At 31.2% G+C, this 22,564-nt stretch overlaps 1 protein-coding gene across 1 annotated transcript in view; it reads left to right on the forward strand.

The window, feature by feature from the left end:
- Positions 1–22,564, forward strand: part of LOC149894098 (uncharacterized) — a 90,940-nt gene that overhangs the window by 35,691 nt on the left and 32,685 nt on the right. The window contains exons 12-16 of the mRNA XM_090077114.1: positions 1–15; positions 4,390–4,422; positions 19,877–20,437; positions 21,893–22,116; positions 22,404–22,511. The exon at positions 1–15 is cut by the window's left edge and continues 1,269 nt beyond it. Of these exons, the coding sequence (XP_089933240.1) occupies positions 1–15; positions 4,390–4,422; positions 19,877–20,437; positions 21,893–22,116; positions 22,404–22,511 (941 nt within the window). The remainder of the gene's footprint in view (positions 16–4,389; positions 4,423–19,876; positions 20,438–21,892; positions 22,117–22,403; positions 22,512–22,564) is intronic.

A 22,564-nucleotide genomic window follows, 5' to 3' on the forward strand; every position in this document is an offset into this window, starting at 1 on the left:
TAAATGCTGTACTTAGTAAGTTCATGAAAATTGTTAAATAATCTATATTATAGTTTGTCTTGAGCTTCCATTTTTAGTTTAACATGGTTATAAAGTTTTTAAGGTTTTCTTAATTTTTGTGTAAGTTTAAATATAAAATAGATTTTTTTATTACTTTTTTGATAATAAGCAGAAGAACCACAAATACTATATCTATACTTGTGTGTGTGTGTCTGTGTAATATTTATAAATAGTATATTTCTTTTTGAAAAAGCAATGGTATGACAGTTTAATGTTTAAGAAATGTAAAGGAAACAAAAAGATTCTTCTGTATGATTTTTTTTGTGAGATTTATCATTTATATTATTTTTATTATTTATCTATGTTATTAGTAGGGGAGAGGGGGTGCATTGGCACAGACAAATTTTCAGCCGTTTTAATTCAATTTCAACTTTTGAATGCAGATACCAAATGTTGTTTGTAATCACTTCCACAGAAAATATTGTTAGGTTTCAAGCATTTGTTACCTGTAAATTTAACTTTTGTTTATTTTGCCGCTACGTTCATTTTTTTCACATTTAACTGTGTATGATGATTACACTACTTTTTAGTGTTTTTTATTGTTTTAGTTTGTTCAAACTTATGTTTAAACCTAAAACTCAAAAAAAAAAAATTAAAAATTTTTTTGTACATGAAAAAATATTTTACTTTGAACCACCCACTCATAAAGGGTGAGGTACAAAGTTTTTTACATCTGTTCCGTAGATTACATATATACTTGGTACAGTGTGGTAAAATGTTGTTCTTATTCTCAAATGCTTTGCTAATGCTTTTATACACTATGCACAATGCATCTATGCATTTTAAATATAATTTGTTTAAATTGTTTAAATACTAGTTATTTAAATAAATTATCTGTATGTTTCTTGATATGTTATAAAAATTTTGTTGGTTTTAAAATCCATTTTATTTTTCATTCAAATTGTACCTTTTTCTTTATGAAATTTCTTATTTTAATAATTTAACACTTGTGTTTACATTATTAAAGTAAGAAATTTCAAAAAACTATGTTTTGAAAGTTCAAAAGTATTATACTAAACCATAAATATTTCTGAGCATAAATTACATCAAAATGTTGCTGATGCATTTAAAAAATAGCGAAAATTGTTTACTTCAGATTTTTTTCTGAAATTCTTTTTGTTTTTTAATTTCTTGTCAAAACTTACCTATGTTCTCCCCTTTCCCCTATATTTTATCTGTGATAGTGTCTCAAAAAAATATCCGACCAAACATTTTTTAAATATTTTTCCTAAAAAAAGTGCTGTATTTTCATAAATTTAGACTTTTTTGGTAAACTCAAGATTAATGAAAATAAAAGAACATATTTTTAAATAGATTTGATTTATTTTAATGTAAAATATGAATCACAAGGTTTTCAGTCTTAAAATAAAGGAACTTAGGTCGTTTTTTTATTGCCAAAAAAGTATTCGACCAAACACATTATTTGTTTCATAACAAATTATTATATAACAAAACAATTATTTTAATACTTTGTTGAGTCTCCCTTTGCTTGGATTACAGCTTCTAGACGTCTAGGCATTGATTCAACTAAAGATTTTGTTTCTTCTGGTTGAATCTTTTCCCAGGCTTCTTCAATTGCCACTTTGAGGTTATCTTTTTTGGAAAATGACCGATCTCCAATTTTTCGGTCTAAAATTTCCCACAAATGTTCAATGGGATTAAGGTCCGGTGATTGTGCGGGCCATTACAAGACCTCAACATTATTTTCAGCAAACCACTCCTTGGTTTTAGTAGCACTATGCTTGGGATCATTATCTTGCTGAAATGTAAAATCAGATCCTAGCCGAAGTTTTCGAGCAGATGACTTCAAATTTTGCTTTAATATGTTTCTGTATTGCACCTGATCCATTAAAGTATCAATAAATTGGAGTTTTCCGACACCCTTCCAAGCCATTGAACCCCATACCATCACGTTACCGCCGCCATACTTGACAGTTCCTCTCACGCAGCTTAATTTGTAGGCTTCTCCGGCTTTTCTCCAAATTTTTTGGGCTCCATCAGATGACTTTAAGTTGAATTTCGATTCGTCGCTCCACAGGATCTTTTTCCAGAAACTTAACGGCATGTTTTTGAACTTCTTAGCAAACTTCAATCTTCTTTTCATGTGTTTCTTACTCAAATATGGTTTATTACGCACAAGTCGTCCTTGAAATCCCTGGTCTCGGATACGATTTCTGATTGTCTGATGGGATAATTTGATTCCATAATTCTTTTCAGCTTGCTCAGCCAGTTTTCGAGCAGAAATGAAGCGATTTTTCTTGACTTGTACAATTAAGTTTCTATCAAAACTATTAGAAGTCTTTTTTTTTTGCGACCCTGCCCTTTTGTGGCTGTTGTTCCGATCAAATTATACTTCTTCATTATGTCGGATACTGTATTATGAGGAATTCCAGTCTCTTGTTGCACCTGACGATAGGTTTTACCCTGATTGACTAGATCGACAGATAAATTTCTCTGAGAAACAGTCCAGTGACGTTTACCTCCCACGATTTTACTTAAAAAAACATGAAACTTTTTTTTTATACATATTTTTTTTTTTTACTACAAAAAACAGTTTTTTGTTATGCAATTTCATTAATTGTATAAAAATTTGCTAAAATATTTCAACAAATTTAGCATAAAATTAATTAAACTTACCTAAATATCGCTTGGTCGGATAATTTTTTTACAAACCTATTCAATACTAAGTTTCTCTTAGGACAAATAATAAACCAACTGAAGCATGAATCAAAAATATGAACGCTAAATAACATACTATTCCCAATAGAATTAAAATGACAAAGTAAGTTTTTAGTATAATTTAGAGCGTAAACATTTTTTTTTGGGAAAAACTTGTTTGGTCGGATAATTTTTGAGACACTGTATCTCTGCTCTTTAAGTTAAAGAAGTTGTAATTTTAAAACTTGTAATATTTAACAATATTAGTGTTATAATATAAATACTTGTAATATTTAATTTTATAATACACAAAGATTTTCCGATATAAAATATTATACTAACTCCGTTCCACAATAGCTGTCACATTTGATGCATAAATTTTGTTCCATAATACTTGTCCCATAATACTTGTTCAATTTGATCAAACTTTTACAGCAATAGCTTCGCTTGTGTTAGGCCGATTGCCAAAAGTAATAGCTTGTTGAAAAGGGTTACTCAAGGCTTTCTAATAAGCTTGTGCACTTAAAAATAGTTGATCAATAGGTGAATAAAAAATTGCGAGTCAGAAATAAGTCCTTTATTAATTGTAGGGCAGGTTCACACTGTAATACTACTATTATTGTGTTATGAGTACTACTAATTTTTTTTCTTAAATTTTCACTTTTAGAAAATAATTAGAACGGTACAAATTTAGCCAATCTTTAAAAAAAATCACTTAAAAAGCATACATTTTCAATACTCGGACCAAAAGTATCCAAATGTGACAACTATTGTGGAACGGAGGTAGTAATATTTTAAAGGAAGATAAATTATTCAGAATTTTAAAAACATCCCTCATAAAATATAAGATGTTAAAGAAAAAATGCTTTAAAACTTTTAAACGGTGATGGTGTTGATGGTGATGGTGATGATGATGATGATGATGATGATGATGATGATGATGATGATGATGATGATGATGATGATGATGATGATGATGATGATGATGATGATGATGATGATGATGATGATGATGATGATGATGATGATGATGCTGGTGGTGATGATGATGCTGGTGGTGGTGATGATGCTGGTGGTGATGTTGATGATGATGATGATGATGATGATGATGATGATGATGATGATGATGATGATGATGATGATGATGATGATGATGATGATGATGATGATGATGATGATGATGATGATGATGATGATGATGATGATGATGATGAGTAATGATGAGTAATGATGATGATGAGTAATGATGAGTAATGATGATGATGATTAATGATGATGATGGTAGTAATAATAATAACAGCAACAGCTAGAATGATAATAATATAATAAAATATAATTAAGTTTAAGAGTGTTTTGTAGGTATCGTATTAAAGTTTTGTAGTTTTTTTGCAATTTTATTGTTCTTGACCAAAAAAACAACCGATTTCGTCTTTTCAACAACATTACAAGACCATAACAGAATTAAGATATGAAAAAAATATAGATTCCTTATCACTAGGGAATGAGTATTAATTGTCAAAAGCCAAAAATTATCTTTTACAAATTTCACTTTTTGAATTTTTGCTCAGCTCAACATAAATAATCTAAATCTTTTTGTTTTCCCACTTTTTGTTTTTATTCCTCATTAAACAAGAAGTTTTTTCTAAGATGAAATTTCATATATTTTTTTAGCCTCGGTACCGAAAGAGTTTTTTTCTTTAGTTGGTAAGAATTATTATTTCAATTTGTTTATGGAGATTTTAACCTGATTAATGCTTTGAAAATGTGATAGGTTTATTTTCAAAAAAATTTCTTCCATTCGTTCACTCGCCAAAAATTTAAAATAATTAATGAATGTAGAATTTCTTTTAAAGAAAATTTCAATAGCTGAAAGGAAAAAGTGAAGATTTTTATTAGATGAATTTTTTCGGTTCTTTTTACGAGGAAAAAGAATTTTCATTCAAAATGATCTTCATATCACTTTCAGTATATTATAAAGATTTAGTATTTTACTAATTTTAGTGTAAACGGTGTTATTGTCAGTTGTGTTTGTTATCTAGTTAGATGGATTGTTTTGTCAGTTTCATTTGTAACCCTCGTTTTCTAATAAACTTTAATTTTAACATAATATCTGTTTTGTGAGCTTTTGTTTTGAGTGTCAGTTTCATTATTTTGTTAAATTGCTAGAAAATAGTTATCAATTTGTCAGGTAACAATAGGTTAGCAATATGTAATAAACATTTGTTAATTACATATTGCTTACCTTTTGTTACCTGACAAATGTTTATATTGAAAAACTGAAGTGTTTGTCGTGTGGTTTCAGTTGAAAAGAATTGAGTTTATCACTTATGTTATCACTTATCCGTTAGATTTTTTTGTCGAAACTAGTTTTCAATGTAACGAAAGCCCATCATTAGATTTTTGAGAAATTGAATCATTTACACTTGCGTTTTACTTTACTAGCCTTCGAAAAACGACTCCGTACAGCCCTATCAGTATATCAGAGCTAGAGGGCGATACATACCAATAACCTCTTATTTAAGTTTTACGTAAACTCTTTTGTCAAAGCAACTCTCTCTCAAAAAATACGAAAATTAATGCTAAGTATAAATTATTGCTTTGAGAAGGTGGTAAGCTGATGTTAACACCCGATAAAAAAACTAAGCAACGCTTGTTCATAACATATCCATCTATAAGCTCAATAGCACATGCTGACATTAAATTCATAATATTATAGAAAAATTAGTAAAATCGTCGCTAAGAGCAAGTATTTAGAACTGTTGCAGCCGTGACAACTTTTTAAGTTCAATATCATTTGTTTTATGTAAACTCCCTTGTTTACTTTACAAGACTTCGAAAATCGACTTCTTTCGGCCTTATCATTATATCAACCCTCTAAGGCGATTCACATTTAAAACCACTTAATCTTTATATTAACTCATTTGTCAAAGTAACTTCTTTCTCTCTAAAAATACCTTGAAAAGGAAAGGAAATGTTTCCATTAAGCGTCTGCGTCTCGTTATTTTTTTATTCGAGACGAGACGATCCTAAAAGCTTTGTCCTGATTAGCGATAAAATCGAGATAATTTTCAATTTTCACTCGAAATCCGGGACGATACCGAGACGAGATATCCCGGACAAAATAGGAGCTTTACAATTTCCCGGAATTTACATCTTTTTAACGGGACACAACGAGATATAACGCGACATACCAGTTAATCCTTAATGTGAAATTTAAATAATGAATTTCTGGCACAATTATTATTTATTTCAGCTGCTATTATTGGTTTTTGTTATACCATCTATATAAACACAGCTTTATAAAAATTAATGGTAGCAACTGTAATCAGGGGGAAAAAAATATTTCTGGGATAGTATTTAACTTTTTCCACTAAAATATCGTGTAAGAAGGGGATAAATATGTATCCAAGGGCTAAGTTTCTGATCATTTAACATTGTTTATCGCTGATGTCAGTATTCACTTCTAATGCAAGAGTTTGCTTTACACTCATATTTGAGGGAAAGGCTATCCAAAGTGTCTTCAACTTTTTTGATCTATAAACCATTTGACTTTTTTTAAAAAGTGTACTTCTTGCAGAGACTAACGATAGAGCATGATGTTCAATATCTTGTTCTTTTATTTTTTCTCTTTTCTTTTGCTCTCCAAGGACCACCCATTGTTTATGGGGTTTTCCAAAACCAAAATGGCTACTTTTATTGGTCATAAGATTTCCTTGAAGCAATTGGTATTCTTTTTCTATAAAAGAATCATAATTTCTACCACATTGTTTTATTTTTTTTCTTCACTTTTGAAATAAATCTAATCTAAATCTAAAGAAGAATTAAATCTAATCTAAATCTAAAGAAGAATTAATTTATGTTCTCTTTGCTAATTTTTTCAGTTTTATTTGATTTCGTTAAGTAAATCCTTCCAAAATCGTAGTTTATCCACTCCTAATTCATGTATATTCGGGAGAAGATCTAATCTTTTTGTTGTTGTTTTTAAAATCATTAATATATATAAGAAACATTTTTGAGTACTTTATATCATTTTTCACTTTACACTGTTATTTTATGTTATTACTTCTTTGACAATTATCACATTACGTTCCCTGTAATGTTTAAGTAAATAATGTTACTTGTATATTACAGGAAATACTGAAGTTGTTAAGTAATGCTATTTCAAATATCCAGTACTTCTTGAATAGTAAATCATTATTCAAATAAAAACATTTTAACAAACTTCTAAGTAGCATATGATGACAAAAATATGTTTCTTGAAAATATATTTGATATGTTGAAACAAGTCATACAAGTAAAAAACTCAAATTCAATAAATACAAATGTCAATGGGTCTATAAAAACCTTGTTTTCCGCCATTTTCATTTACTTTGATATAATAAACCACTGTTAAAAAATGGCGGAAGACAAGCTTTTATGGGTACATTTCTATTTCTTCAAAAAATATATAAAGTTAAAAGATTACCTTAAAAGTAAATATAGACTTCAACTTAGATTAAAAGTTCTCCATTTTTACTAAATAAAAATCTCTGATTTTTTAGATTTCTTTGAAAATATTATTAAAATTTTTAACTTTAACCATAAAACATAAAATATAAGTTTTATGAAAAAACTGTTTTTACTTTTTAAATAAATGATTATTCTAGTTAAATATTGTTTAAAAAAGAACACTATATTTACAAAAAAGTTGTGAGGGGTTTATTGCCTTTTTTTTTTGTTGTTTTGAGTCATTGTGCGTCATTTCTGGCTGGCAAAACAAACTTGGTTGGCAAAAAATTTTCTTCACTGCGAAAGCGCTAGTTAGATATCTAGTTAATATAATTGATCTGTCTCGTAACGTTTCGTAATTATCCGGGACACAGTTTTTAAATTCCGATAAAAAATTTATGTCCTGATTTTTAACCTTATTCCGGGAAAATCTTTTCCTGTGTCTCGTTATTTTTTTCCGGGAAATTTCTTGCCTCGTTAGGCTTTTCCCGGTTCATTTCGAGAAAACGATTCCGAGACGTAGGCGCTCAGTTTCCATTAGCATCATCTACTTGTTTTAAACAAGGAAATGTTTCCATTAGCATCATCTACTTGTTTTAAACCTTAATTTACATATTAGAAGAGGAAATAAAATAAGAAAATTAAGTTAGAAATATCTTTCTTTAAAGATAAATCCCATTTATCTAGGTACTTAATTTTGGATAATTGAAGAGCCACATAAAGTTAAAAAGCGAGGAAGATGTTGAATATGAATTAAATACGATAATTTAAAAACCAATAGATAGACAATCAAAATGGGATGCATAACAACATAAATTACAATATTATTTAATAATAGGTTTGAAATTTGTATAGTGTTCAGTTTTTACTTCTCTATTTTGTTACGGAATAAAAACATAATTACTATTCTTTGTAAATTTCATTTTTCGAATCATCTAAATCCCTTGCTTTTGTTTCAAAAACTGTCATTAAAAACCAATAGATAGCAAAGTAAAATAAAAAATCAGCTACAACAGCGAGTAGCTTCTTTTCATAGTTTATTCAAAATATTACATAGTACTAATCAGTAAAACGTAAACTAAATAAAATAAAAGATCCAAACAAACATAAACCTATAACAATTTTTAAAGGTTACTAACTTCTTCATGAGTATCACAAAAACGACTGCAGCAATTAGACTCGGGTCATCTTTCTTTGCTGAACTGTAATGAAAACTAATGCTAAGTATAAACTTGCTTTGAGGTGGTTAAATGCTGTTAACACCCGATGGAAAAGCCAAGCATAACTTACCAATAACATCTATCTCTAAGCTCAACGGCACTTGCTGACATCTACTTCATTAAAATTATAAAAACAGATTGTGTTAGTTAAATCATAGTTAAAAATAAGCACTCAGAGTCTTTACTGTCGTAACAACGTTTTAATTTAACTTAACAACGGAAAACTAATCGTTGTTATCCCTGCAATTTCGATTTCCGAACGGTCGCAAACAAGTACACCCTTTTTTTGGAATGTTTGACAGCATAGTTATAAGCGTTTTTGCGAGGTATAATGATACATCATAAAAAAGCTTGAACAAAATGAGACATAAGGTAACAAATGTTATCTATTAAAATATCATCTCTGCATGGGTTACACCCGAAATTGCAAGGTTTCATCAGTAATATTGCAAATAGAGGCTCTGGAATTTTACTGGCGTGGAGACTTGTGGCATTTTCAGAACAAATATTTCCTTCTTTTGACGAGGTAACATAAATAATTATTTATATACTGAGACTCAGTATATAAATGTTTATTTCAGTGTTTTATCAATCTCTTTTCGACATTCACTGTCATTATTAAGCACGCACAAATTTTTAATTATCTATTTTCACATAAAGCTTTCTTTAACTTCAATTGCATTACAGACTATGATCATACTTATCTAATATATTAACAAATAATTATCTATATTTCTTGAACCTGACAGTGTCTGTAATATTTTATTAGGTTCAGCCAGATACAGTTTGCACACTGGTAGATCCCAGGTACAAGTCACTTTACTGCAAACAACCTGAGAAGCTGGCGGTCAACTTATCAAAGCTTCGTGAATTACCTAATGAACTTCCAACAGTACCAGGTTTAGGACCAAAACCAGTCTCAGTGACAGAGTATACACTAGAAACACAATCAACAGGCTTGTAGGAATCCCTCGATAAAATGGTGATAGCAACTCTAATCAACGACAATGTTGTTGATGTGTCAAGTACGAGTGCTCTTGATCATGATGTGAAGACATACTTGAAAGATAAGGTCATGGTTGTCCACTGACATGGTGGAGGCAAAATAAAAGTCGATTTTCTTGTCTTGCTAAGCTTACTTAATCACTTCTGGCAATCCCAGCGACCAGTGTCAATTTAGAGCGTCTGAACTCAACATCTGGGAACATCGTTTCCATTAAACGCTGCAGTCTTCAGAGCATGTAGAAGAACTCACCTTTCTTCATAAAAATTTGTAGACTTTTAGCATTAGGATAAGTATGGTTTGTTAATGATGACAATTTAAATGAATTGAATGTACACTTTCACAAGTTTGTCTAAAGACATGTAGATAAGAATACTAAATATTACTTTTAAAGTTGTCAGTTACATAAAAGTCGATGAGTAAAATTATTTGAATAATTTCGAACTCGAACTCGATCGAATTTTTTGCAATCTCAATCGAACTCGATCGAAGATAAAAAAAACCTAATCTCGCACAGCTCCAGTAAATAAAATATTTTACTGTTTCTTGCAAAATGTAACCGATGCTCTGATTCCTGGCCTTCCGATAAACAGGTGCATATGCATAAAGTTCAAAAAGACATTAAATCTCCGACGTTGAAGAGCGTGACCCTCAAGTTGCAGAGTGCCTACACAACTTCGTGGAAGAATTTGAGTAAAGTTAACCCAATAATGGCATTAGAGCCAAATACTATAATGTGTGTTCATTTCTGCACTCGTATTATAGAGGATATACACTCAAAAATTTAGCAAACAGTGAGGAAGGGAGAGAAGCTGCCATCAAAGAATTGGTTAATAATCACCCAACCACAATCCAGTTCTACCAGCCATTGGTTGATGATCATACTTCGCTATAAACATCAGAGCTTGACAAAGCTATGAATCCAGTGGAGCTTGAGTTTTTGAAAGATAGGACACAGGTTTCAGCGCAGTGCCCTGGGACTTTACAATCAAGCCCATTAAAGCTTAAGCCACCCTTGATGCTTGAATGTGGAAAGTATCAGATAGTAACCTTACTTGAAAGGGATGTGGATGCTTTGGAATGGTGGTAGCAAAATGAAAATGAGTTATCTTTGCTAGCTGGTCTGGCTAGATGTTACTTGGCTATATATCTGATTTCTGCTTCATCAGAAAGAATGTTTACAGTAGAAGGTAAGACAGTTACAGATTTTAGACTGAATGTAAAACCAGAAAACAAAAGCATATTAGTTTTTGTAAGTCAAAAATACACAAGGGTTCCTTCTAACCTCAAAGATTGGGAAAATATTTGTGAAGAAGAGCCATATGAGTTACAACATGTCACATCACCAACTGTGAAAACTCATCATTAGGAAAAATCACAAAGTCAAACTAAAACTAAAAAAAGAGGTGCACCTGAAAAAGCTTCTCCAACTCAAATATCAGATACTCAAACTGGTCCTGAACTTAAAGAGCAATAACAACTCAAGAGAGTCAAGGGACTCTAGCTCAACGAGAAGGTTATGAAGGGACTCTAGGTGAAGACCAAGCTCAGTGTCTCTTTGTTTATTCCGATGACACTCCAACAAAGACAATGTAGTAGCAAAAAAGCAAAGTTAAGCGAAATATAATTAAGTTGAATAGGAAGAGGAATGAGAAAAAGATGTACAGAACATCTGAGCTTGCAAATATTTTACTAGAGACAGATGATGAAATATCTAATGATTAATTTTTTATCAATAGCTTGTTTGTTTAAAACTGTGATGTAAAATTTGGTAATAGAAATACAAAAAGCAATTTAAAAAATACTTGTTTATTTTTTTGGTAATCAGCAAAAAAAAAAGCGGTAAAAAGTGATAAAAGCCGTAAATTTGCGTATTACGCATTTTTTACGCAATTTACAGAAGTTTAAGCATTTTTACGCAGATTTACGCATTTTTACCGTCAAAGCTTATTGGATATTATTCCCAAAAATTCTGTAAAAATTACGAAAACCATCGATTAATTGTTACGATCCTTTCCCGTTAAATTGTCATAAAATTTCGAAACTGACGATTTTTACGATAATCACTTACAAATTTTTTTTAGAAACTCCTTCTTTACTAACGTACTATTAAAGAATGTTATACACATAAAAGCACAGTTTAACTTTAATTAAATTTGTCATTAATATTTTTATAATTATAAACTATCTAAAAAACTTTTCTTCATCATCTGTCTCTTCCTCTAAATCCAAGACCTCTATTTTTTCTTTTTCTTCCGAGTCATCAATAGGAACATGAGATACCAAAGGCAGAAACCTCTGGATGTTCAGCTGAACGAAGGCCAATCTCTGGGCTGTGTCAGGCTTCAATTTTATTCTTTTTTGGGTGATTATCATTCCAGCTTGTGAAAAGGCCCTCTCTGAGCTTGATGATGTGGGCGGAGTACACAAGAATGCACGTGCCAGACTAGCAAGCAACAGTAGATGCTTCTCATTTGATCTCCACCAGTCCAGAGGGTTAACCCTAAGAAAAATTTTGCACAACTTTAAAAAAAAAATTTAAAAACGAGCAGAAGCACATGTTATCCACAAGTTTCCGTCAATAACTAATTTTTATGCTCGAGCGAGTATACTATCATCAACAGTTACTGACGAAATGTTATGTACTTCCAATAACAAATTATCAGTTTAAATCTTTTTTATTTCAAATTAAAACTTACGTTTAGGTCAAGTTTGAGAAGGCAAAGTATCTTTTGAATTCTCTTTCCAATGTAGGGTGCTGATCCTCATTTTCAGGTCCAATTGGGAAAGTCTCATCCAAATGCATTCTTAAGATTTCATCAATGTCCTTTTCTTGACTTTGTAGTTCAGCATTAACATCGTTGTTCTTGTTGTCAAGGCGATCATGGTAAGCTTTTGTTGAAGCGTGTTCTTCAATAATCTTTTTGATTGCTGATGATCAAGTCCCCGTCCTCATATTGTTTCTGGAAGTGTGCCTTTTTTAGAAATGAACCTCTAAACAGGGGGTCAAACAAGTTTCCCATGGCGTACGCTTCTGTTTTGATGCCTCCCTCAGTGAATCTTTTGTCAAGTTCTGTTTGACAAAAGAGTTGACAAAAAAGTTGACAAAAGAATCTTTTGTCAAATCCTGATGGTTCAATGGTGCATTGCACCATTGAACCATCAGGATCCTCACCAATCTTTGCCTGTTCAATCTTTCGCCTAAGGAAGCTGATGTAGAGTAGCATTTTGTGAATGCAAACCTTTTAGTCCGTTGAAAGACTCTCTGACGTCTCCCTGAAACATGACAGGACCATTAGTATTTTTTTCAGAAGGTTGAACTCATCAGCAGTTGGCATATTCTCCCATCCAGGAGTGTTTTGTTTCAACTGCTCCAGTGTTTCCCGCAACTGTGTGAGTCCAGAGATCATCACCTGATGGCTGTTCCAACGGGTAGCAACCGGGGCAGGGATAACCATGTATTTGCCTTAAAGAAAAGTACTTATTTCAATCAATTTCGTACTGTTATTTTTTTGTTTAAATAATTAAACTATTTCAATTTATTTCGTAACTACTTTAAATCATTTTCTAAGCCTTAACTAATTCACAATGGTTAGCTTCACACTCTGCAAGAAGCTGCATCTGTGCAAGAGAAGATTGATGTATCCTGGTTGTCACTTTCGTCCCGGCAACAATAGCAGCCTTCAAGACATCAGTCTTTTCAATGAAGTTGCTGAGAATTGTGTTGAATTTGTGATCTGCACATTGAATTGAACCTTCATTTAGTGATTCCACTTGTAGGGAAGAGAGAGTACAGTTTTCATGATGTATCCCTGGTCAACTGCAGCAACTCTACGCTTGACTGAGTTTAAGTCTTCGTTGCACTCGATTAGTTTATCGAGGTATTCTGCAATGTTTTTGCCAGTCTGGTGTATCGAAAAGGGACTGACACCCAGAACCCACATTCTTAACTTGAACTTATCATTTATGTAGTGCAAGGTTGTCGCTTGATAGGCATCATTAGAGCGAGAGGTCCAATAATCCAACGTTAGGGCCACCTGCTTGCAGTTGGGCAGTTCTTCATCCAAGATTTCATCAAGGCGAGCTTTCATGGCTTGGTACAGCAATGGAAGTTTGTACCTAAAATAGAATAAAAAAATCGTTTTGATTGACTTAAAACTAAAAACATTGATCATCAGTGTTAAGAGTGACGAATCCTGACCGTTATTTTTCCGTCAGTGATAGAAATTGTAATTACCTATTGTCAGTAATTGAGTTAAATAGTTTCAAATCTTACGTCAATGACGATTTTTAACACTACTATTAAACTACTTTTAAAGTACTTGGCAAAGTTAGAAGAGTGTTTCACGTTGTACTTCTTGCACATAATGCCTATCATCTTAGAAAAAGGTGTGTTGACAAGGTTAAAGGGCAGGTTATCACTTGCCAACCATTATATGATTGCCATATCTCTTGTAAGCTGATCATCTGAACGAGGAAGCCACTTGTTTGTAGCTCCAGCATGCTTCCTTTTCTCACCACGGTCAGTATCTTTGACTTCAGCATTGTTGTTGGAATTTTGTAGGAATTTCTTTGCTTTTTTTGCTCTTTCTTCTATCTGGAATTGCTTCCACTCTTCCGGGTGCTTATGTTGAAAATAATACCTGATGCTTGAAGTGGTGCCCTGTGCCATTCCAAGGGTGATTTGCATACCCTCAGACTCACATGCCTTGCACTTGGCCTTGACCTGATCATTCTCGTTTACCTTACAAAACCATCGCCATATGGGTGATCTTGACATGCTGATTGCGAATCGTAAATATCGATTAAAATACGAATTAATCCGAAGGTGATCACGAATGATACCGATTGCGTATTATAAATTATATTTTGAGAATCAACACCGTTTACATTTGCTACTTTTAAATCAACATTTACTAATAAAATTTTTGCTCTGTTTATACAAGTTAAAGTCGTTAAAAATAGATAAAGACAGACACCACAACCACGCATAAATATAGGATCGGCATGTCCCTTCATATGCAAAATTACAACAAAATAATTTTGACGTTAATTTCTTCCAATCACAAATAACAAAAATAAATTTCATTATCAATATCATAAATATAAATTCATATACTCAATAAATTTAATACTAATAAAAAATACCAGTAAAAATTAGGTTTTAAAAACTTTTTCTTTAAAATGAGAACTGATTTGGTATGTGGAGCACTATTTTGTAAACAAATAAAATTACATAAAAAACGCCATTTATAAAAAAACCCAAATCGTAATTTACGAACTTTAACGCAAGTTATTAACGGAAGTTTCGTAACTGACGTAAAGATACAAATTATTACGATTGAATTTTCAATTAATTCCGTTTGAACGTAAGTTACGAATCAAATAACTACGTTTATTACGAAAATACTAGTGATCGACCGGAATTCGGTTCGGATCCGGTTTCCGGCCAAAATTACGACCGGAACCGAAATTCCGGTTCCTGTTCCGGGTATATTTAAGATTTCGGTTCCGGCCGGATTTCCGGTTCAAAATGCTACCGAAAATATATATTATAAAGCTTTATTTAGCATAATACCGTTATGATCATTTTGATAAAAATGATTAAAAAAATTTTTAAATTAGTTGTTAAGCTTGAGAATTAATGTTAATAAAATTTGGCTTTGTTTGAAAACTAATTAATTTTCTTGTTTAAATTAACTTTAAATTAATATTCATATCTTGTAATGTTTTTATCGCTATTATTTGAGCTGAAGTTACACCATTCTGATTCTTACCAGCTCATTTTCTTAAACATATTGTCATGATCCAAATGGACAATTTTGAACCTCCTAAAGATGAATTTGGCTCCTGCAGCTCATCTTTTTCGCACATTGTAAAAATTATTGCGCAACTTCGAACAGGGGAAAACGATTAATGTGCATTTTGACAATCCAAAAAATCATTTAGGTGTTAAATGATTTTTTTGGATTGTCTAACTGCTTCTCTATGCCTTGGGTTTCGGAAAAACTTTAAAAAAAATGTAAAATTTTAGTTATTTTTACTACATTAATTTTTGTTTAAATTAGAACTAACTTTTTAAAAATATATTACTTATTTTCGGTTCCGGTTTCGGTTCCTGTTCCGGTTTGGATTTATTTTCGGTTCCGGTTCCGGTTAGGAATATTTAGAATCTATTACCGGTTTGGTTCCGGTTCCGGCAAAATATCTGTTCCGGTCGATCACTAGAAAATACAACTAATTTAATCGATTTTCGGAAGAATCGATTAAATTACTTTCCTCGTTCGCGACTAAACTGACGCTACTTCGGTTAATCGCAATCGTAAGTCTCTTCTCTAATACGAAGACTGCAATATTTAAAAATCTGCAAAAATTGAAATTTGATATTAATCTCTTACACTCATCATATAAAAGAAAAATTTATGTAAAAGTAAAATCAACTTTTGTAATAAGATTACAAAATTCGTGTGAAAATTTTACACCAAATATTTGCAATTAGTTTTTTTCTTTTTTTTTTTTTTTACAATTAATTTACAAAATTCTTCTGGTTTTAATTACTTTATGTATTCAGCATGTGGTCTCCTTTAGTCAGACGTACTAATTTTTTTATGATATTGATCTCAATATAAATAATCAAAATAAAAAGCCTCCCTTTAAAATTTCAGTTAAGAATGAAAATTCTACTTGAATTCTGTATATTTCGACATTTTAATTAACAGAAGCAAACTCTTCTGTTAATCAAAAACGTCGTTCCTACAAATTTAAAGAGAGATGTAAGAATTGAGTTTTAAATTTTTTATCATAAAGTAAATGTTTCTTGATTTTTACAAAATTGAAAGTAAGTAATTTTTTGTGTGTGCCTATTAAAAACAAACAAAAAATTTTAGTAACGTTCTGTAATTCCGTTACGGAAAGTTCTAGAACATTTAATGACGTTGTGGATTTAATAGTTTTAATAGTTTTTACCAATTAAAACCAAAGAACTGTAAATATGTGTTTGCGGTTATTTATGACGGTTTTTGAAGGGTATTTTAGGAAAAGTATAGGGTATAAATGAAGGAGAAAATTTGTGAAAGGGAGTTTTTAGTTAGGAGAGAAGATTATGGCAATTTATTGATTTGTTGATTGCGAGAAAGAACTACGTTCCTACTTTTAAAAAACGTCATGATATGATCCAAATATTTTTAGGAGAACTGAGTATATATAAAGCGTACCATGACAAACCAAACGAATAGAACAATTTCAAACCTAAATTCCGCGTTCGTTTTTAACTAAACCTTCACTCAGGGTTGATTTTCTAAAAACTCTGAGCGAACGGATGTTTTTCAAATAAGGGCATTGCCGCAGGAGTTGAGTTGTTTCTGATGAAAATTGCCTACTTCTGTTTATTTTCTTGTTTCTAATAATATCTGCACGAACGATGTGAGGTAACTGTTTAAGATTTTGTTTGTGTATTCTGTAGTTGTCAGAATCAATTTTAAGCAGAATAGATTTTTTATTAGTTAGGATTTTAGGGAAAAAGCGATAAAAAATTCAGCTGATATAATTACTTGATGTTTCTTTATCTAAAGTTTTAAATTTGAAAAGATTTGATTTTTTTTGGTGACATAATGATTTTTTGATATTTTTCTCAAAACTAAATGAAAAGTCTACAAAACGATGGCTATAAAAGAAATATGGCGCTACTCGACTTTTGCAGCCCCCCCCCCCCCTTTTTTTTTTTTTTATGAATGATTCTGATAGAGAATTTTATGCTAATTAAGAATCGTATAAAAACATAGGTCTCAAAATTAATGGAAAGTGCTCTAATTGTTTATATTAAAAGTATTTATATTTAAAACTGTTGACTTTTTTTTCTCATACTTTTAGTTAAACCCCCCGTAAAAATTTATTTTCATTGTGCCTGTCATAAAAAGGAATGTTTCATAAATAGATATCCTGTAAATTCGTTTACATAAATATCATTGCCCTTCGAAGACCAACAATAAACGATTTTGACTCTCTTTCCTTAACAGAAATTGGACCAAAATTCAAATACAATTTAGAAGTTAAAATTCGTTGGTGTGGAACTTATGGTTTACTCGCTGAAAGTATAAATTGTAGTGTATGTAACGTGCCCTGCACACAACAAGTACATAATAGATCAATCGATCAAGTCATTTGGAGATCTCCAGTTAAGCGTTGCAAAAGAACCTTCGGTATAAGAAAAAGCAGCTTCTTTGAGAAATCCCATCTACATTTGTGGCAAGTATTAGGCTTAACATACGTTTGGAGTAGAAGTGCGGGTAAGAGTCGGGGATTATCAATTAGCGATATAAGGCAAGAACTAAATATTGGAAGCAATGACACCATTGTTGATTGGAATTTTTAGTTCCTGTCCAAAATCGCGATGCTGCAACATTGATTCCAATCATACATCAATAGATACTTCATAATTCTATTGTCTGGAGTGACATGTGGAGAGCATATAATGATATGCAAGTTCCTGCATATTTACATGGGACTGTCAACCATACCCTCAATTTTGAAGATCCGCAGACAGGCGTGACAACAAATCACGTAGAAGCTATGTGGTGTCGAGCCAAATCAAAGTTTAAATCAATGATGAGGCCAACTAACCGCGAAACGGTAGCTGATTATTTATCCGAATTTATGTGGATGCAGAGATTTCCTGAACATCGGTTTTTTCACTTTTGGGATCAGGTTGTGATAGCATGTCCTGTTTGACTGCTACCATTTATAGCTTTTTGTGTGCATCGAACGTAACATACATTAATAATTCATGCCGAGGATCTTGTAAATCAAAAACGGCTATTTTCATAGCCACAAAAATTAATTAAAAACATTTTTGCAAAGAATACTTAGGAATCCCATTTTTACTATTTGATGAAAGTTCTTTTCAATTACCTTTTTTAACAATAACTAGCTGGTTGGTATCCGGCGCTCCCCGGGATAAAAAAGAAAATCTCCAAAATATACTTAAAAAGATATTATAGAAAAAATAAGGGAATCCTTGTAAATAAAGTACCCTCTAGAGTTAAAATTCTGGGACGAAAAGCAGCCTATGATCTTCCCCTGGTAAAATGAGGGGTTTGTACAAAATTTGCTGTGATTCGGATTAAAACTAGATTTGTTTCAAGTACACGCAAACTTTGGGCTTTATATATTAGGTAACAATTTTTACTTAAAAAATAGTTTAAAATTCTGTTATAAAATTAAAATTCACAAGAATGAATTACATGTTTCACAAGAGTAACATGTTTTATAGCTAGCCTGTCTCTCTGATTACACTCGAAAGAGCATTCGCATCAAAAAACACATTTTTGTAGTAAAAACCAGGTCAGCAATGTTTTTGCTTTAGAAAGTAAAATCAACCGTAAAGTTAGTTTATTCAAGATGGCGAATATTAGAGATTTGTCGTATATTTTTGTACTTTCAACTTCAGATTAGAGTACTTTCCATTGATTTTGAGACCTATGTTTTTATACGATTCTTAATCAGCATAAAATTCTCTATCAGAATCGATCATAAAAAAAAAAAAAAAGGGGTGGGGGGTGCGAAAGTCGAGTAGTGCCATAAATATCTGTGGTACATACAGTTCAGCAAATCAATTTTTGTACAATTATATTCAGCCGGTTAAATTTGGAGATGCAGTTAAGGTTGTTCAATCAATACCTGAAGAAAAATGTTAGTTAACTAGAAATGAATTAGCCGTCATCAAATTGGCGACTCCAGTATCTCCAAAACAATTATTTTCATAGCTGAGGAGACGTAAGACATTGCTTCGTTCAAAAATGGCTCAGAAAGATTCAACTCATTGTTAAACAACCAATCAATTAATCGAGACGTCATTTCAATAAAGATAATTTCTATACCATACAGTTTTTTCGCGTGACAATTTCAAAATACAATTTCCAAGCGTTTTGACCATTTTATTGGACTGTTACCGCTTCAAATTGTCATTCTTTTGTTTAATTTTTAACATTTTTTGTTGCTGCAGCAAAGAAATAGAAATCGAAATGTTTTTATCTCAGTTTAAAAGTAAATAAATTTTGCATGAAAAACCTCACGCGACTTTAAAAAGAAATAGCGCGCTCTTTTGATGCTTCTGACTTAGTGCTGATTGGTATTCGTATTTCTATTGGTTAGAGCGTAATTAAAGTTTAATAACGGCGTACGACAAGTTTTAATAAATATTTTAATTCTGTATTTTGCAAATTATTTATTTATTTCATAAATATTTATGAAATAAAAAATAGTTTTTGAATTGATTTGTCATTTTTAGGATTTTTGTAAATCTCTTCAATTTACAAAATACTATCCGTTTTACATTCATTAATCATGATATTGTGTTTTTAATATTTTTTAAGTGAATTGTCAATAGTAATTGTTGTTGCAAGAGAATAAATTTTAATAATAGTATTAATATGTTATAATTTTGCAATAGGTCATAGAATTAGTAGAGAAATATTCATGGAATGCTTATTTGAAGCGCAGGCATCGATTACAAAAGACTTGAAACGGTTAATCGATGAACGAAAATGGCTTATTCATATAAAAGATGTAAAAACTGCTCGTGAAGTTTCACATGAGAAATATTTCATGGAGAAATTTCATGATGCAGGATGCAAGTTGGATGAATTACGTGTTTTTAAAAACATTTTATCTAACGATGAGAAAGATCTTCTTGATTTATGTTCGACCAACGTTCGTCGTGTCTGGCTATATCACCCAGTGAATATGGAGGAATGTACATCGAGACATGAAATTGAATGGTTGCGGATAAACATCAGTCAAACTTTCGTATCAAAGGACGATTTCGAAGGTTTTCTCCCGTGGATTCGACTCGCTACTGAATTAGATATTGAACTTAACGACGACACGAACTTCATCGACGACATTTGTAAATGGCTTCTTGGCGGGAACTTCAAGAAGTTGTGGATCATGTACCGTGGAAAATCTTTTCGTAGCATCGAAGAGTTTAAAGTAAGAAACACGAAAAATGTTTAACTGTTAGATATAAAAAAGATGTAAATATGTAAAAGTATGTCTAATAAAAGAAAAGTTAAAGTAAGTGATGCGAAATACTTTTGGTTGTTTAAATATTTTTAATATGTTAAATCAACATGTCACGAATATATGTTTTTCATTAAAATATAAGAAAGTTTTTTAAATAAATAAAAAAATCATGGAAATGTAACGATAATAATTGAAATTAGGTTTGTTTTTTTATTGTTGTCAATGGTAACAGTAATTTAAAAAACATTCCAGTGTTTGAGATGAGATGTTATAACTTATTAGAACGGAAAGTTTTTTTTGATGTGAATAAAAAAAAAAGTTGGAACTTGGCAAACCCAGAAACAAATTTCTCGCAATTCTTTTAAAATCATTGAACGGTGAACATTTTTTTTGAAGAAGGAGAAGAAGAAGTTTTGTAATTTTTTTTTTGCGAAAATTAGTTGACTAGTTAAAGTTAATCAGTTTGTGTTTTGTTTCAAAAATTTTTCGATTGTTATCAAATCAAGTTTTTTTCAACCCCAATCATTTATGTTGACTGATTTGATTATTGATATAAATTTGATCAAAGATAAAGCCTCAAACAAACTGAAGAGCATCAGACAGCATATAAATAATGAGAATATAAAAAAATATTTAGCAGAAAAAAAAATAAAGAGGATTGAGCGAAAAATCCAGATAATCGAGGAGGAGAATGTTGGACAGAGATTCGGCGACATCCAGGAGAAAAGGAGAAAAAAAAATTTTTAAATTACTCAAGTTTAGATATAAAATTTTGCTTTTTTTGTTGATGAACCATATTTTGGTATTAAAATAGTGCTGCTCTCGATGAAGATAAAACATTAAATTGAGAAAACAACTTTTTCAAACAAGTTTTAAGTTATATGTTTAATTTCTAACGAGTCATATGTCTGCAAGCATATGAAAGGTCGAAAAAAATTACTTATTTCAAGTTTAAAATCTGTTTTTTCCATTTTTTATGAAAGTTTTTATTAATATGAGTGTGAAGAACACACAAATTGACATACGACTAGTTAGACTTTTAAAGTTAAACTTCTTAATGTTTATTTAAAAGTCTAAGCTCAAAATTTAAACATTACTGTGATATGAACCACCCCAATTTTATAATGCCATAAAACTATTTCACTAAAATTCCGGTCTTTAAATTACCATAGATTAATGTAAACATGCAAAGTTCTTTTCTTAGCTATGCATAGCTAATAAAAGAAACACAATATTTTGTTGAATATATATATTTTTTTATTTTTTTGTGGGAAATATGTTTACATATTTTCTTACTCTATCGCAAAAAATATGTTAAGTTTTAAACAATACCTATAGATGTTGTTTAAAATTTAACATTTCTTTTTTTTTTTTCTTTTTTTCTAACATTTCTCATTTCTTCTCAAACTTAACATATCATATTGTTTATAAACAAATGTTGCAGATCGGAAAAAAAATGTTTGTTATCACCGAGAACAAACAAGACAAAAAAGTTTGAGAACGTGCATTAACGGCGTTGAGTATGAGCCAACTTCACCGCTTTTAAATGTCATTTTGGGAATAGCCGATTTCAAAAAGACGGATGAGGTACCCGTATCTACTAACGGTTTTTCACAGTATCCGATAACAATTTCTAATACTGAAACACCATCAGTCTACATTAAACTGGTTTCTCGCTTAGGCTGGCCGATAGGAATATTATACTAACCTATTACTTCAACAACATATTTTCACAATGGAAGTGGAACAACCCTCTTGAATCTGCTATTTACACAACTGTCATAAATTTTGCGGTGAGTATGGCCACGGTGGCATGTGGAGTCTCAACGGCTATGCTATACTCTAGCAATCCATTCATGAGAGCCTTAAACAGGTTCCATCTTTACTATACTGTTGGGAGGATTCTCTAACGTTTGGATGTTGCGTTGTATATTTTAAGAAATTTCAATCCATAGAAAGCAGAGATTAATATTTCAACGTTTGAGGAGATAAATAAAGAATTTGGGTTTCGAGATGGGATGGAGCTACAATCATGGGCATGGCGCTCTGATGAAAGACGCTTTGTACAGGGTGGAAAAATTGGCGACTATTTCATCATTAACATGGCTGCCGGACA

The sequence above is a fragment of the Hydra viridissima genome, unplaced genomic scaffold (assembly GCF_058129835.1).
Source record: "Hydra viridissima isolate aposymbiotic clone 2 unplaced genomic scaffold, HvirCarnegie_v1 scaffold_1, whole genome shotgun sequence".
NCBI classification, from domain to species: domain Eukaryota; kingdom Metazoa; phylum Cnidaria; class Hydrozoa; order Anthoathecata; family Hydridae; genus Hydra; species Hydra viridissima.